At 38.3% G+C, this 14339-nt stretch overlaps 1 protein-coding gene across 3 annotated transcripts in view; it reads right to left on the bottom strand.

Annotated features, from left to right (window-relative positions):
• Nucleotides 1–14339, bottom strand: part of DEPDC1B (DEP domain containing 1B) — a 63792-nt gene that overhangs the window by 22913 nt on the left and 26540 nt on the right. For 2 of the 3 annotated variants that reach the window (XM_024578497.3, XM_045186293.2), the window contains exons 3-7: nt 14068–14203; nt 9838–9965; nt 9057–9187; nt 7151–7198; nt 2498–2638 (exon numbers count right to left, since the gene is read on the bottom strand). In XM_024578497.3, coding sequence (XP_024434265.2) covers nt 2498–2638; nt 7151–7198; nt 9057–9187; nt 9838–9965; nt 14068–14203 — 584 coding nt within the window. The remainder of the gene's footprint in view (nt 1–2497; nt 2639–7150; nt 7199–9056; nt 9188–9837; nt 9966–14067; nt 14204–14339) is intronic. The other variant, XM_045186294.2, reaches the window with a different exon arrangement.

Here is a 14339-nt window from a genome sequence, read left to right as displayed (position 1 = left end):
CTGGAGAGCACTATGCTAAGTGAAATAAGCCAAGTGGTGAAAGACAAATACCATGTGATCTCACCTATAAGTGGAAAATAATCAACAGAACAAACAAATGAGCAAAATAGAGCCAGAGACATGGAAATAAAGAGCAACCTGACAGTGACCAGAGGGGAGGGGGAGAGAAGGGGGATTTGGGAAGAAAGAAGGGGAAGGGGCAAACCCAGGAACACGAATAGAGGACTCATGGGCGCGGACAATTGGGGTGGGGGGACTGACTTTGGCAATTGGGGGGGATAGGGCAGGGGAGAGCAATGGGGAAAACAGTGAGGCAGCTGTAACTAAGCAATAATAAAAAATACATATATATATAAAAGAAAACAAAGATTAATTATTATTAATAGTTATGTTAGGTCAAACTGCTGAGTGAAATTACCTCATTTTTTTAATTGTAAGTAAAGAATGAGTCCTACATCTTCAAAAATGTCTCTTTCATTTCCCCTTAACGACTCTTAGATGTCCTGTTTCATGTACCAGTAATGAGTAACTGATCTCAGGGTCACAGCTTTGGCACCAAGCTAGCATTATTTCATGCTGGAAGTAAAAGAATAGGCCTCAAGGGGAATTTATTAAGAGAACTGAAAATCATTTCCACTGAAAATGCTGTAGGGTTTTCAGCTTCTACGCAAAATAGATTGATTACCTCCTTTAAAATATTTTTACCTAATGGCATCCTATTCCAATCAAAGTAAGTCGAAGGTTTAAGGAAGGAGTTAACCCTACTGGGATTCAACCTACACATCTGCTTTGTCGATACATAGTTTCTAGATGATGTCTTCTCCCATAGACTTTAACCGGATTTCTCTATTAGATAATCTTTGTTAATCGTACAAACAAACAATAGTTTTCCATAACCTAGAAGACCTTCTGCTTTTACTACGTGAGGATGTGGTTTCAATGCAGAGTGTCTAGAGTATATTCACGTAAGGGCTGGGTCAGGGAGGTCAGTGCATCGTGACCACCTGCACACATTAGTCTGGTCTTGCTGACGCCCACGTACAGTGGAACTCCCATTCCGTCTGGCCTTCTCCACACTAACCCCTCGAAAGATGACATTTTAGAGGATGGCTGACTCTGACATCAATTTGGAAATAATCAGCTTTAATTCCTAGCTGAGTTCAAAACGAAAATTGTGGTAAAACAGACCAGTGACACCACAAATATAACTGATTAGAATTAGACTTCATTTTTTCAAAGTTCCAAGTTCTTTCATTTCTAAAACAGATAACTGTACAATAAGACATTATGAAAATGGAAAATGAGGGGGGAAAATCTGAGAAGTGATTTTTAAGCCAATGTTTAGATTCTTTTACCAGTAGCACAATGGCAGTCCAGTGGCTACAATGAAAACCTACTCAGTCAGTCCACACGCATATTAAGTAATAACAAGTATCCGTCATCAGGCATGATATTCACAAGTGCATAGGCCTCCAGTCCTCCTTGGTTGAAAACAAAACACCAAGAAGACCCAGTGGCCTCAAAACTCAGTAACGGGACTAATCCATTCATCTGTTCCCAACATTGGTCTCTCTAAAAACAAAACTCACTCTTATGTACATGATTTATAATGGTTGTTTTTGTTCCTTATTATCAGAAAACTTACAAAGTCTTTAACAAATTTAAAGTACCGTGCTAGGAGATCAGTACATTATTCACATATTGTTAATACATTGTTAAGATACTATGGCAGCACCCATACTCTCCAAGAAGAAAGTAAGACTGAAAGAAGAAAAAAGGGAGAAGGTTGCTAATTCCAACAAATGTACATAGCATAGTATGGTACCCACACAAAAATTTAGTGATTAAAGCAAATCTTCTGACAAGAAAACAACAGTACTTATTAAACAATCATAACAGCAAGAAGAAAATCAGACTTCCTAAAGAAAAAACAATATCAGAAAGACCCATAGCAATAAAGTTGAATTTTTGCTTTTACAGTTTTTTTAGGGTGTAGACTCTGAAGTATAAATCTACATGAGGAATAGCAACAAGTTTTAGAGACTGATAAAGTTACTATCTTTTACATGTCACAATTAACAGATAGTTCTACAAAAATCTGTTCCTGCTACAAGAAGAAATTAGATTTCTAAATGAAAATACGTCTACCAGGCCTGACAGTTCATGAAGTCACGTTCGGAGCTGCAGATTTACTCATCAACAGTAAATGTCAAATTTACATTCTTCTCTACCAATGAAGTCACACTTTTTTGTACAAAAATGACATACAACATATTGTTCTTTACTAAGAAATAATCAGTGGCCCTTGCTTTGAGTTTCCTAATATAGCTTAACCATTTTCTTTTCCTCCCTCAAAAGCAGGACACCAACTAGGCAAGTAACCCATCAGTTGTTATTTCAAACATGCTTCTGGAAGTTTGGTTAATGGAGGTCTCACGACAGTGAAAATGAAATAATTTGGTATCAATGCACAGATGCTCATTATATTCCAACTTACCTAAAACACTGACAAAGGCATCAAAGAGATGAAAGGTAAGCAGAGGCTCTTTCAAGTGACCATAGTAATCCGCTATTGTTTTAAAGACATCTTTCTCAAATCCTAAATATGTAGGCTGCTTCAAATCTGAACAATTAGGCCCTATTAAAAAAGAGAGAGAGAGAATGAGATAGGAAGAGAAACATTAGCATGACAACCACCTCTAAGTATTAGTCTCTGTGCACGGTGAAGATCGGAAAAGATTTCATGGGGAAAATTGACATTAAATAAATTGCCATATATTTTGTTTACACAAATATGATTTATGTCTAAATTGAAATCTATTATAAAACAGTGAGAAAAATCACTGGCTTACTTCCATTTTTAAAAAATCCACTCTTTCTTTTATGCCCCTCTGAAAGGCATTTTTATTAAATGTAAACAATGCTAATTTTCTTTGAAATATTCAATATTTTCCTAGTCTTGTTACAGTTGATGATGACAATTAGCTCACATGTGTAACAGACAAGTTACAAGGATATTTAAAAACTTTTCATTATTTTATTATTGCTAGATTATAAAATTCTAGAGTCAGAGTTGAGTGAAATAATCAGTTTCTGCCTCTACATTATTTCAGACTGATAAGAATTTATACATTTTTTTCCTTAAAGATATTCTGAAAAGGAGATTTTACCTTGTACCTTGTAATTCATTCTGATCATAAAACTCTATTTAATCCCCAACCAACCATCAAAAGATAGTTAATCAAGCAGTCCCGTTAAAAGCTGGAGTCACTGTAAGCAGCCCGGGGCAACCTGGTCCCGGCCTGATCCTAAGCCAGCAGCAGGGCAAAGATCCCCTTGCATGTGGGACCGAAGAGGAGCAAGAAATGCTTAGCTCTCTCTACAGAGCTGGCAGCAAATGCCCTAAACAATCCACACAGAGACCGCAGACTCCACTGCCACGTGGAGAGAGGAACTACAGCCCCGCGCCTTCAGGGACATGGCAAGTAGTCCCAGGAGGAACAGTTTAGCCGGCCTTCTCAATTTCCTTCACAGCAGGGAACACAAGAGTCCAACTGCACTGGCCAGTTCTGGGCCAGAACACAAGACTCAACAACTGTACCCATACAGATCTCCACCCCCAGAATAAAAGATGAAGCCAGTAAAAACTGAAAGGAAATTCAAACTACAGAACTGCTATAACCAAAGAGAAAGCATCAAACTAAAAAAGACAAGCACTCTGGGCCTTCGCATTCCAAGGGCACTGAGACATTGTGAATGTGGTTTTTTGTTGGTGTCTCTAAAAATTTCTTACCTTTTAATATTCTAGTACACTTCTTATAATAACTTAATTTGATTGACTGAAATAATAAAAATGTTGAAAGATCTCTATGTGTGGTACCACATTAACCTAGCAGCAAAAATAGCCACCATTTTTACCTGCTTCCTCCTCTAAAATACGGCAGGCTTAGTCAATGGCAAAACTGTCATTAGCATGATGTGTCTCAGCAAGCAATGCACATTGCCTTGACTTCCTCCCTCCCAGGATAAGCATGCAGTTCATTCTAAGCAACTGTACCCTTCTGTGAACATTTCATTATATACGAAAAAAAGGCAGGGGGAGTTTCTCTAAAAATGCCACTGCATACTGAGCTCTGTAAGAAGAGGCCATATTTATAAGGTCTTTTATTTCTTAAGCATCTTGAATTTCAGAATATTTTTTAAACTAGTTCTTTATAAATGTTATTCTGACAGATTTGGAAGAGTTGTTTGTATCCATTTCTAATTGAATCCTTGCAATCCACATGCACAAAGAACAAAACACAGTTAACCAGGCTTTATATATATTTAGCGTCAGTCTTTCATTCCATGGTCAACCATAAGGCTGGTCAACAACAGAAGTGCCCAGGCTGATGTACACACGGCCCATGGTAAATGCAGACAGGCTTAAAGGAAACAAGGAAGCAGCAGACTTACAGAAAAGACGGCACTAGGCCTTCAAAATATCATATAATCAGTCTATCCTTTCTGTTCCCTTTTAGATGTCTCTAAGGGAATCTAGACTCATTAAAAATAAAGGGTAAGGAATAGGCCAGAATTTTAATAGACTCAAAATAAATGTGGGGGGCCATTAAGAATTTGGGAAATTAATAATTTTATACAATTATTCAGAAGGCTAGCCTTGCCCTTTGACCACCTTTTCTTCTTTGATGCATAAATATCTTTATGAATATGCCAACCATCCACTGTACTTGATACATATGAGACACGTCCCCATCCCCAAGAATTTCCACTTAATGTACCACCACCTGACACACACGGAAAAAATTACTAAGTAGCTCTTCACATCTTTCTTCTCCATTCATGAGCTCTTCTCCACCTTTCTGCAAAACTTTGTGGCTTTATGATACATCTTCCTTGAAGGAAAACTATACTCTTCACTAAGTTTTGATCATCACTGAAAATTCAACATCATAACCCTACCTTAATAGTATCAACAATAATAAATATATATAGATATATACATATACCTATACCTATATCCATATACACACACACACACATACACACACACACATTTTACAACATATTATAGCCTAGGTTTGTTATTCCGGCTTCCTCTGCTCATTCCCTGCTGATCAACCACCAGATGCTAAATTTGCCAGTAATTCAGAAATGGGTAATTTAACCTCCCATTTCTACCTTCTATCTTGTCACTGCCAATTCTGGCCAAAGATATCATTTAAATTTAATTGATTCCAAATGATTGAGCAAGAAGAATAAAAATCACTGTCCCAAGGGAAAACCACAGAACTCTACATCTCAGAGGTCCCAAAATATTAACCAAAAAATTATGATAGTCTTAGTGGTTAAACACACAGAACTTTGGGCTTCACATAAACTTATTATATGACTAGTCCCATTCAGATCAATAGTATATAATCATTTTCTGTATATCACCACTGAGATTACGCACAGCAAACTAAATAGTTATTTTAGCTTCATTCTAATCAAACAAAACTAACTTCAGTTAAATACATAATTCAGCGTCTACTAGTTCAAGACTTTATACACCTGTCTCTGTACATACTAGTCTCACTCAAAAGGGATGAAAGAAACTACCTCTCAGCAGTGTTCTGCAAGAGAGGCTGCAAAAAGCCCCGGAGACTAACATCACCACTATCAGTCAACCAAGATCACTAGAATTCTTCTCATTAAAATCATTTGTTTGGGAAAATCCCCCCCCAAAGTAGTATGAAGTGAGAAACTATAATCACTCATTGCTTCACAGTGCCTGTGATATCCAATAAAGTGGATATCATCCCTGTGAAATGGATGTTTACGAAAAACCTCAGAGGGCCCACCCTGATTCAGGCATCTTCATCGTATTACTGAAAGTCTTTCCTGTTTCTCTGCCTGCAGGTTCTTCTCCTCCCAAACCATCCTGCACACCATTAGATTAGTCTTCTCAAACATTTTCTCCTACTTAAACTATTACCCTGTAGAAAGCCAATAGTAGACAGAGTCCGTTAAGCAAATTGATAATGTGAATATAGGACATACTTAGGAATAAATGTTCTAAGAATAAAAATAATCCACTAGAAAACAAAAGCACAAAATTCCTTTAAAAGCGTTCTATAACTCAGCCCTTTCACCATGTGACAAATTTATCACTAAAAGTGCAACAATCCCCAAACAATTAACTACCAGTCTCACCGGTGTCAAATCAATGTTCAGGCCATTGAGCAAAAATATATATATTTTGTGTGTGTGTTTAGCCTTATTTATTTGTTACTCTTAGAAGACCTCATTTTTGGCTGGACTCAGACAGAGGTAGAAGCTCTCAGACAGGACAGCCTACATCTCTTGGCAATTTGTTCCTGGTGTTTTTCTTTGGCCTCCTTCATCCTCTTAGCCAAAAGTTTAGCATACTCTGCAGCCTCGTCCTTATTTTTCTTCGTATGCTGCTTCTTCAGAGCAATACGCCAATGTTTGTGTTGAAGGACACATGGGGTAATAAGACGCTGAATCTTAGGTGCTTTGGTTCTAGGGTTCTTCCCTTCCTTGTTTAGGGGCTTTCTCACAACATATTGGCGGACATCATTTTCTTTAGAGAGGTTGAAAAGTTTGCGGCTGCTGCTAGCTCTTTTGGGCCCCAGGCAACAAGGCACAGTAGTATCGGTGAGATCAGGAATGTCTTTCTCCCCTTTTTTTTTTTACAAATACCAAGTTGAGGACACTGAGATTGGCATCCACAACGCAACCCCAAACTGATCTGTGCTTTCGCTCTCCAGTCCTCCTTGGTCTAACGGGAGTGCCCCTTGCCCAGCAGCAGGAGGACACGGCCATGGGTCAAGACACCCTGCTTCATGGGGAAACCTTGTTTGTCATTCCCACCACTGATGTGAACCACATAACCATTCCACTCTTCACCCAGAGCGTCAGCAGCACTTCCATGGTCATACACTTCTCATAAAAAGTACGAAGATTGCATTCATCATCCACTTCAATGAGTTTCTGACAGCCATTGGCCGGGAAAGAGATGTTCAGCTTCATCTTGAAGCAGTGGACCGCCTCCGAGGTGCCACAGAAAAGAGGACCAGCAAAAGTATATTCTAATTCAGGGCATTTATTTCTGTTAATTTCATAAAACTGGCAAATTAGTACTTACAATTTGCCAAACACTTCATTGCTGATAGTACCCAGTGAGGAAGTTCTTCTGCAGAAAAATAAAAATAAAAAGATATTTTAATCAATTGCATATAACTCTAGGAATTATATACATTGCTGGTATCATAAGAATGTAGTACTTGCCCAAGTAATATGAAACATATCTGCCAATCACAAGTCATCCATGTATCACATTTAAAAGATGGAAATTTTTCTTTATCAGCAGTGTTTCACATGTTTGTAATTATCATGCCTGCAAAATTCTCTAAGGACAAGATGAACTTTTCAAAGCTTTAGTGACAAGAAGTGGTGTGATGGTTTATTCCAGGGAAACAAACTAACAAACAAATCTATTATCCTAAGAACTAAATCAGGCAAAGAAAAAACAGGAAAAGCAAAAATACTTGTCATCAAACGCACCTGTGAAACCAGTTCACCAAACACTTAATGAAAGGTGAACTCTCTATATCCGAAGTCCAATATAGCTATCACTTTATGTTTCAATTTTCAAAATGTTTTAAGGCAAAGTTCTACTGACATATTAATATAAGCCATTCATATCAGAACAGCCTTAAAATAATAATGGTTAACACTGCTACAAAAACCCCTAGAGGAGCCACTTGGTAGAGTCTCTGCTTCCTTCTGGCCCTGCCAAGGGCATTTGATGAAATGGATTGGCACTCACACAACCACTTGCAGCAAAACTGCATCCATCCTCACGTTCAGCAAAACTGCAGACGCTGGTTGAACTGTTAGGTCTAATGAGGCTGAGTCTTGTGAAACGCTCTCTTCTTTCTTAAGAACTTACTTAATATGTCAAAAGATGACCGGTCATCTGACTGATGGCTAAAAATATTAATGTTTGCTGTACTTAGAGAATGTGAAAGGACTTCAGATGCATTTCAAAAGCCATAACCCCCTCATTCTACGTAACTTAATTTTACACGTGGTATTAACCAGACAACTCGCAAATTCACAAATCTATTTCTGTTTCCTGATGTCCTCCATTCTTGATACAGGGGTTATAGAAGGGGAAGCATTTCAGGTTTCAAAGACACATGCTGTGCCTGTCAGGAAACTTGGCCTCAAGCAAACTCTTCCCCTCTCACCCCTGCTCAGGCCCCTTCTAGCACAGCGCTGTCTGCTGCCTGGAACCTCCAGCCTTAACTCTAACAGTAAATTATAAAACCCCTTCCCACAACCAAAGGTCATTCTAGTTCCACCTAATTCCCAGGATCAAGGGTTTGAAGCGAAGGAGGAACCAATCAAGCAGCCCATTCAATTCCAGGCCCTCCCTTATCCAGGGGAAGGAGGTTGTAAAATCAGTGTGGAGATTCTAACCCACTCCATGTACAGTGACTGTATTTTTCCAAAACTGGGATAGGTACCTACTAAATGCCTTTCTTTTTTCTGATTTGTAAACTGGCTTGGGGAAAAAAAGGCATAAAAAAATTAAAACACCTTCAACGTACCTCTATAAAAAGAAAAAAATAACATAAACCAGGAGTATCCTGGAAATACTGATACAGAGATACCATTACAAAAAGGTCAGTGAGAACCTAAAATCAATCAGACCCCAGGATCCACCCAAAAACTGACTCAAGCTCTCAGGTAGGTCTTCAGTCTACTCACTTTTCAGGGATTTTTCCAGGGACAATACAGAACCACTTAATGCCAGTGCAGCAAACAGCGAACCAGTCTCTGGATGGATTTTCACCCTTGAGTATGCATCATTCCATGACATTTCTTTAATCCAAGCACTTAGGTAAAAGGTACTAGGATGTGACAGGAGGCTATGTGTAATGAGGGGTAAATTTATTTAGGGTTTAGGGAAGGGTCAAGTAGAAGGTGACAGAACCGTGCACCAACATACTGATCAACCAGATCAATGGTTTTTATGCACTTACTTGACTTGTCATCGAGGATAACAACTCCCTGCTTGCTCACACTATATACATTATGAATGATGAACTTGGATTTGACAAGTTTGACATCTAAAACTTCTTCTAAGGAATCTAGGCCAAGGATTTTCTGTAAACTAAAAAGATAAATAATAATTACATTAACTAGTTACTTTTTTAAAAATCACATTTACCAAAAAAACTGGCACTGTTTAAAAAAATCAATATTTAAAGTGTTGTTTTTATGCATTTCACCCAATCTTCATGGGGCAAAAAAGCTAGAAATTCAGTATGATAGAACACACTTGAAAAATGTCATTTTGCCATTAACGTATTGCTTCACGAATTTAATAACATAACACTTTGAATGCAAAAAAATGATTTTATAACATATTATAAAAACAAAAAGTAGCTTATCCAATGATGATAAACTGCTACTAGTACGTCTTTGTGAGGAAAAAAAAAAAACTTGCTATAACATCATTAACTTTACCTATGGTATACCTAATATCTAAAAGACCAAACTTCTCATTATGTGTTTCATTAAGAGTTCAGAGTTTCTAGAACGTTTAAGAACTTTCAAATGTCTATTCTTAGCTATTATATAAATGGCATAGAAAACACCCAGAGTTCAGTTAAATTATGTTTGATAAGCAGCAGAGCTGCAAGTAATACAAAGTTGAGATTTTCATACATAAGTTCAGAAAACTAAATATGCCGAGAATAGTGGAGAAGCAAGTTCAAAAAAAATCACAAAAAAAGTCTCCGTAATATCAAATGCACACACTGTGATAACGTCATAGACTTCCATATCTCTTCCACGTTGGCCTCTGTCAGCTGTCTGCGGCACACAAGACGGCACGCCGGCACCTCTCCGATAGCTATGCTGTGACGCTTGTACCACATCTCAGAGTTCTAATGGTGCGGAGGGGAGTGAGAAGAAAGAGAATAAATACTTCAATAGATGGTGGTAAGGCTTTATGAGAAATTTCTTTAATTTGATTATTTTCTTTAATTTGATTATTTATAATTTGATTTAAAGTAACAGCAAATATAAACTAACTTTCTTTGTATGAACTGCAGAGAAATAAAGTATGACTCTTAAAAATCAGGTCATATTGTAAATGAACATTCAAGAACTGCAGAACAGCTACGACAAGAAGCACGACATTTCTTGTGGGAGTCCCAAACACTCAGTGAAGCAACAATGAAATAAAATGTATTATTTCAAAATTTAGAGGAATACCTATCCAAATTCACACACTATCCAAATTAAATGATTGTTTAAAATTATATTAATTTCAAGAATTCTCTGTTTTTTGTAAACAAAGATCAAGTGAGTACAATGTTGAACAGCCAGCACAGATCGTTGGCATCCACAACAGGCAGGTAAAACAAGGACTACACAGGGACAGCTGGAGATGGCAGGGAGCAGAACTAAAGCTCAGAGAGACATGCAACAAAAATGTTAATATTAATTCTCTCTGGATATTATGGGTAATTTATTCCTCTTGTCTCTGCTGTGAACAATTCTACGAAACACATTAATAATAGAAACAACACTAAGTTACTGAGTCCCTGTGAGAACTCACTTCATCATCACAACGACCCTACCCCAGAGGGGTGTACCATCCCAGTTCCACCGAAGAGAGACTGAGACACAAACCCAGTGAATGAAACAGAAACAAGCTCAGTAGCTAGTAAAGGAGGAGCCAGGATTCAACCCAACCGTGTGGCTCCAGAGTGCACACTCCTACTTTCCACATGGTACTTGTCCCCTCAGCAAACGCAAGAAATAATTTCATATATTTCATTTTATTTGATACAATGGCTAGGCAAGGGAGAAGACAGAACAAAACAAAAAACAACTAGTAAAGTGGAGGCAGAGACAGAAAGAGGAAAAGCAATAAATGAATAATGAACTCAAGTTCTTTAAAAAAGATGAACTGTTTCTCTATTGACTATTAACCTCAACATTCTAAAACCTCTATCAAGGGAAAGAGATCCCACTCTGCCATTGCTTCTTGGGATAATTCTCAAGAAGCAGGAGCTTAGGCTTTAACAGAATTATAAAGCAGAGAGCTTCCAAACTTCTACCACTTCATTTAAAGGGGAAGTATAAGAAAAGGCAAGACAACAGTTATCAAAACAAATGCAGAGTCAGATGACCAGGAAAATGATACACTGGGCAGAGGTGCAGGGCAATGGCCGATGAATCGAAACACTGGTCTACCACTTCAGGCTCCTCAAAATTTGAATCTGAAAATATAAGATAGAAGTCACTGTCATTAGTGCACTACAGTGTGCTAATGAGCAGTTGGTTTTCCCAGAGGTAATACCAGGAACATTACAACTTCACAGAAACACACCGAATAGAAAAGGGAAGTTATATTGATGCCACAAATACACATTAATTTAATATGGGATTTTATCTCTTTTGTATAAACACTGGGTGACCTTATAATAAAAAAAATATCTGTTGACAAAGGTCTGATCTCCAAAATATATAAAGAACTCACACGACTGCACTCCAGGAAGACAAACAACCCAATTAAAAAATGGGCACAGGACTTGAACAGACACTTCTCCAAGGAAGACATACAGAGGGCCCAGAGACATATGAAAAGATGCTCAGCATCACTAGCCATCAGAGAGATGCAAATTAAAACCACAATGAGGTACCATCTCACACCAGTCAGAGTGGCCACTATAAACAAATCAACAAACCAATGTTGGAGAGGATGCAGAGAAAAGGGAACCCTAGTGCACTGTTGGTGGGAATGCAGACTGGTGAGGCTACTGTGGAAAACAGTATGGAATTTCCTCAGAAAACTAAAATGGAACTGCCCTTTGACCCAGCAATTCCACTGCTGGGATTATACCCTAAGAACCCTGAACACCCATCCAAAAGAACCTATGCACCCCAATGTTCATAGCAGCACAATTTACAATAGCCAAGTGCTGGAAGCAACCTAAGTGCCCAGCAGTAAATGAGTGGATCAAAAAACTATGGTACATTTACACAATGGAATTCTATGCGGCAGAGAGAAAGAAGGAGCTCATACCCTTTGCAACAGCATGGATGGAACTGGAGAGCATTATGTTAAGTGAAATAAGCCAGGCGGTGAGGGACAAATACCATATGATCTCACCTTTAACTGGAACATAATCAACAGAAGAAAAAAGCAAACAAAATATAACCAGAGACATTGAAGTTAAGAACAATCCAACAATAGCCAGAGGGAAGGCAGGAGGGGACAGTGGGGAGAAGGGTTTTCAGGAACTACTATAAAGGACACAAGGACAAAACCAAGGGGGAGGGTGGAAGCAAGGAAGGGAGGTGGCTTTGGCTGGGATGGGGGTGAGGGGTAGGGAGAAAATGCAGACAACTGTAATTGAACCACAATAAAGTAATTTTTGTAAAAAAGTGTGTTGAATAACAACTCTACTGACAGGGTCTACTGATGAGGTGTTTAAACATGAACGTGCAAAAAAAAAATGTACCTTATTTCATAGAGCTTATAATTTAATTTTCTCTAGACAGGGACTATCAAGTAGACCTTAATTAAGTACTCCTCATTAGGAATTAATTAAATAGTCCTCAAATACCCTTTCTGCTCTCTCAGAGTAGTTCCACTTTATTTCCTAATAATCTATTTCTGTATTGCATGCTTCTCTAGACTATAAGCCATTTTAGAGCAAAACTGTATGGCATATCACTGTACCTGCAGAGCCCAGCACAATGCATGATTCACAACAGACCCTTAGTGCTCCTTTGTTGAGTGAATAACAATGACTTCCAAATATGACCTCTCCTCCAAGTGCCAGTGCCATTCTCTCTGTGTGCCTATTAGACACTTCCATTTAACATAACGCACCTTTATCATCAAACACATTTAAAACCAAATTCACTGCTGCCCCTGACATGTCTGCAAGCCCTTACAGAGTCCCCATTTCTGTCAATGGTGTCACTTTTTCTTAAATTATCTTTGATAAAGCCTAAGCTGCTTAACTATTCTCTCCAAGATGCAATACAACCTCTTTAGGTAACTCCTTTCTTTTCATTACACTGCCAAAAAATGTTTACATGAAATCTTTGCAAACAAAAGTATGAATTGGACATCAAGTCCTATAAGACTAGATTAACTTAAAACATTGGTGTTATTCCAATTCCTAAAAACTGCTATACAAAATTATTTTCTGTATTTTACTTTTTAAGCATTATTTCAATCTTGGTAGTCTTTACAGGGATATTTCAAAGAAAAAGTATTTCCCCCAAAAAGGAGTTCAATGAGCTTAGGTTTTCCAACACTAGTAGATTCTGTCTTTGTGTGTGTGTGTGTATGTATGTATACATTCTTTTTTTTTTTAAATCCTTACCCAAGGATATGTTTATTGATTTTAGAGGAGCTGGAGAGGAAGGAGAGAGAGAGAGAAGCATTGATGTGAGAGAGAAACATCGATTGGTTTTCTCCCATATGCGCCCAACTAGGGGTCGAACCCACAAACTAACTATGTGCCCTGACCAGGAATCGAACCCACAACCTTTTGGTGTATAGGGTGATGTTCCAACTAACTGAGTCACCTGGCCAGGGCTTCCTTTGTTCATATTTGGTGTAGGGCTCATTCCACAATACTCCACATCCCAACCTTCTCACTCTCAGCTGGTCATAAAATTCAGAAGGAGGAAACAGGAAAAAGAGCAAATTATAGAACAGAGAGGAAAAGGAGATAATAAGGGAGTTTTACCAAAAATCTGCTTGGTCTCAACATATGAAAACAGCTACCATATATTTGGTCAAAACGTCAATACATAAGAGTGAAAAAATGCAAAACCCAGTCTTTCTTTGTTACTGGTCTCTCAGCTATTCACAGATAAGATACTGCTTTGAAGTACTTTCAGACCATAGCTCACAATGAGGAACTGACAGAGGGAACCGGACTGAGGCTGGAGGTTCCCAGACTACTGCTCACTCTCCCTGCCGCCAGCCCCTGGTCTGGTAGCAGTGACACTCACCATCACAAGTGGCTTCACTGGGATGTTCTCTTGTGAAGTGCCCGGTGGGGGGTCATTCCACTGGGGAAATTTAATAGCATCCTTTTGGCACGGGGGCCTCTTTGGATATGGTTTCAGGGGTGAGGAAAGAGGAAATCTAAAAACCAAGAAGAAAACCTCTATTATTGTAGTCAGTGGAAGACACAGATATTTTAACACAGTCGCTTCTTATATCCTTGAAAACTTATATAACACCAAACTCCATATAATAAATGAGTTTATACCTAATCAAG

Source organism: Desmodus rotundus, chromosome 1, assembly GCF_022682495.2.
Source record: "Desmodus rotundus isolate HL8 chromosome 1, HLdesRot8A.1, whole genome shotgun sequence".
Classification (NCBI taxonomy): Eukaryota; Metazoa; Chordata; class Mammalia; order Chiroptera; family Phyllostomidae; genus Desmodus; species Desmodus rotundus.
This window is presented reverse-complemented; position numbering and strand designations above follow the sequence as displayed.